The sequence below is a fragment of the Eurypyga helias genome, unplaced genomic scaffold, assembly GCF_000690775.1.
Source record: "Eurypyga helias isolate BGI_N326 unplaced genomic scaffold, ASM69077v1 scaffold26030, whole genome shotgun sequence".
In the NCBI taxonomy this organism is placed as follows: Eukaryota; Metazoa; Chordata; class Aves; order Eurypygiformes; family Eurypygidae; genus Eurypyga; species Eurypyga helias.
Window position 1 is genome coordinate 9,342 of NW_010224172.1, and position 2,422 is coordinate 11,763.

At 43.1% G+C, this 2,422-nt stretch overlaps 1 protein-coding gene across 1 annotated transcript in view; it reads right to left on the reverse strand.

Moving 5' to 3' along the window:
- The window catches only part of DCP2 (decapping mRNA 2), a gene marked incomplete at its 5' end in the record, with an annotated part of 6,579 nt that extends 4,254 nt beyond the window's left edge, over positions 1-2,325 (reverse strand). The window contains 3 exons of the mRNA XM_010160795.1: positions 367-474; positions 573-685; positions 2,173-2,325. Coding sequence (XP_010159097.1) covers positions 367-474; positions 573-685; positions 2,173-2,325 — 374 coding nt within the window. The remainder of the gene's footprint in view (positions 1-366; positions 475-572; positions 686-2,172) is intronic.
- Positions 2,326-2,422: the final 97 nt, after the last annotated feature.

Below are 2,422 nucleotides of genomic sequence, written 5' to 3' on the forward strand. Positions count from 1 at the left end.
CGGTCCCCACTGCCCCCAACTTGGAGCCCTGGGAACAAAAGCTGCCTCCTTTGGGGAAGGTGTTCCAACCCCATGGCAGGGGGTTGGAACTAGATGGTCCCTTTAAGGTCCCTTCCAACACAAACCATTCTGTGATTCTGTGATCTCAGTTCTGACACAGGTAAGACTTACCAAACCAAGTGTATCATGACATTAATTCTCATTCTGTGCTCCGTCCTGCAAGAGATGCCCGCCTTCTTTTAATTACTGTTACCCCATTCTATTACTTGAACATGAATTCTCAGAGAAAGAGAAAGGAGAAGCAGCTCTGTGTGACCAATGTTTTATAGAAAGGATATAGAGGTGTTAAACTGACCTGGTTCTTACCTAGCTTTTTCCAAGTTGGACTTAAAAGGTGTGCTCCCCGTCAATGACAGCCCATTGTCACTGTCTGAGGAATCTCCATTCCGTCGGGAAATCCATTCCCTCAATGGCCTGTGAGCAAGGAGAAGTACAACAAGATCTACTCAGTGAAACAAATCTAAAGGTGTCTGAAAGGCACTGGCCTCGTGTTTGACTCCTCTCAAACATACCTGATGAAGGGAATAGCCATAAAAAATTTGTTAGGTGCCAAACCCAGCTTGGACCTGGGGGTCATGTCATTTCTGTGGCATGGTAATTTGTCGATGGAAAACCACTCAATATTCTAGAAAAAAAACCAAGAAATAAAATCAAAATACTGCAACCTTACAGAATGCTACAAATGTGTATCAAGAACAAGTATTTCCCTTCATTAAAAAATTACAACAGAAGGCTTTAATTAATGGACCTCAACAGGGGGCTTCACAAAAGGTTAACTGACAAATGAGTCATTATTCTGACTGCAACTACAGAGCAACAGCTGGCACAGCACATACTTAGGGGAAGATATGGCACCTCAAATATGAGAGGTATTACCCAGCAACTCAATTCTGAAAATGTGTTTCAAAAACCAACCAAACCACTGCACACCCAGTGCTATCAAACAAGGCAGAGGCTTTAAATAACTTTCCAAGCCACTGCTATTCTTACTATTTTTATTTAAAATGCCACCAAAACTAGTTCAAAAATTATCAGAAGGGATTTAGTTTGCAGTGAGAGTCTGTTATAAAACAGAGTTTGCAACGTTTGTTATAAAAAGAAGCAAAGAAGAAAAGATAGTCAAGGATAGGATTTGTTATAATTTATAGATTGTGCACTTTGCAGAATGAGAAATGGTATCAGGAATAGTGACTATGCAGACAGCAGAGCCACCCACACGAGCTTTTCCACTGCAGAACCCAGCCCCAAAAGCCTAGGTCCAGATCAGACACCTATCACGGAACGCAGTTCCACACTGAACAGGTTTGCAGTATGGTTCTACAGCAAGAACAGAGAAGGCAGGGGCAGTTGTATTGGGTCAGATCAGGACAGTGCTACAGCAGGTAGAGGAGTCTGTCAGAACCCCTCACCATCCCATGCAGATGGTCACTGTTACACAAAGGTGGGTATTTACTTGAGGTTTTTAAAAACCTCAAAGTTAATCTTCTTTTACCTTGTATTTTGAAAAACATGTCTTTAATGCAAGAAATCAAGAGACTCCTGACCAGTCAACTACAAGTACCTCTTCCTATTTAGAAAGCCAGATGCCCAGTTCAGTGGCACCATCTGAATGAAAATACGGGGACAGCTGTCTTTAACTGAACTGCAATGCACGAAAGATACCCATAATCTTCGAAGTTTGAGCATCAGGAACAAATTTTCCATCCAGCCTACTACAAGAGTCTTTGCTTCTCCCTTTCACAATACCTTTTAAAAGCTTAAGGGTACACAAACCATCCAAGACAGTTCCCGTCTTGTCCCCTCTTCCCAACCTCCTCCGTAAAATATACCCTTCCCAAAATCCGGGTAGTATTAGCCATGAAAGAACGAACACAATCCGTAGTTTCTCCTTCCGATGTGTAGGATTTAGTCCGTCTGGACAGGTCACGAACCGGTCTTGGCAGCAGCGCTGCAAGAAGCTGACAAGACCCTCGAGTGCAGGGGTGCCGTTTGTACTAACGGCTGAGGTGTTGGTGCTGCTGGGTGGTTTCACCGCTCTACAGACCATCAGCTTCACCACAAGCTACACGACACGACCGAATCCTACAGACTCCGTTCTGCGGTAACACATACCCGAATTTCCCTTCTTGTTTTGGGGTTGAATCTTGTGTTCTTAGGAACTCCTGGAATGATGTACAGCCGTGCTAATTGATCATTAATTCGCAGCTCAATGTATTGTTCTTTGCAGATATAATCTTTTATGTCAAACCCGGTTTCTTCAAAGACCTGAGAAGCATACAGATGGAATCAGCGTACGTATTCAGACTTACCCTTTCAGAACATGTCATCACAAAGGAAGGAATAACTGTTTTTCAGATCTGTC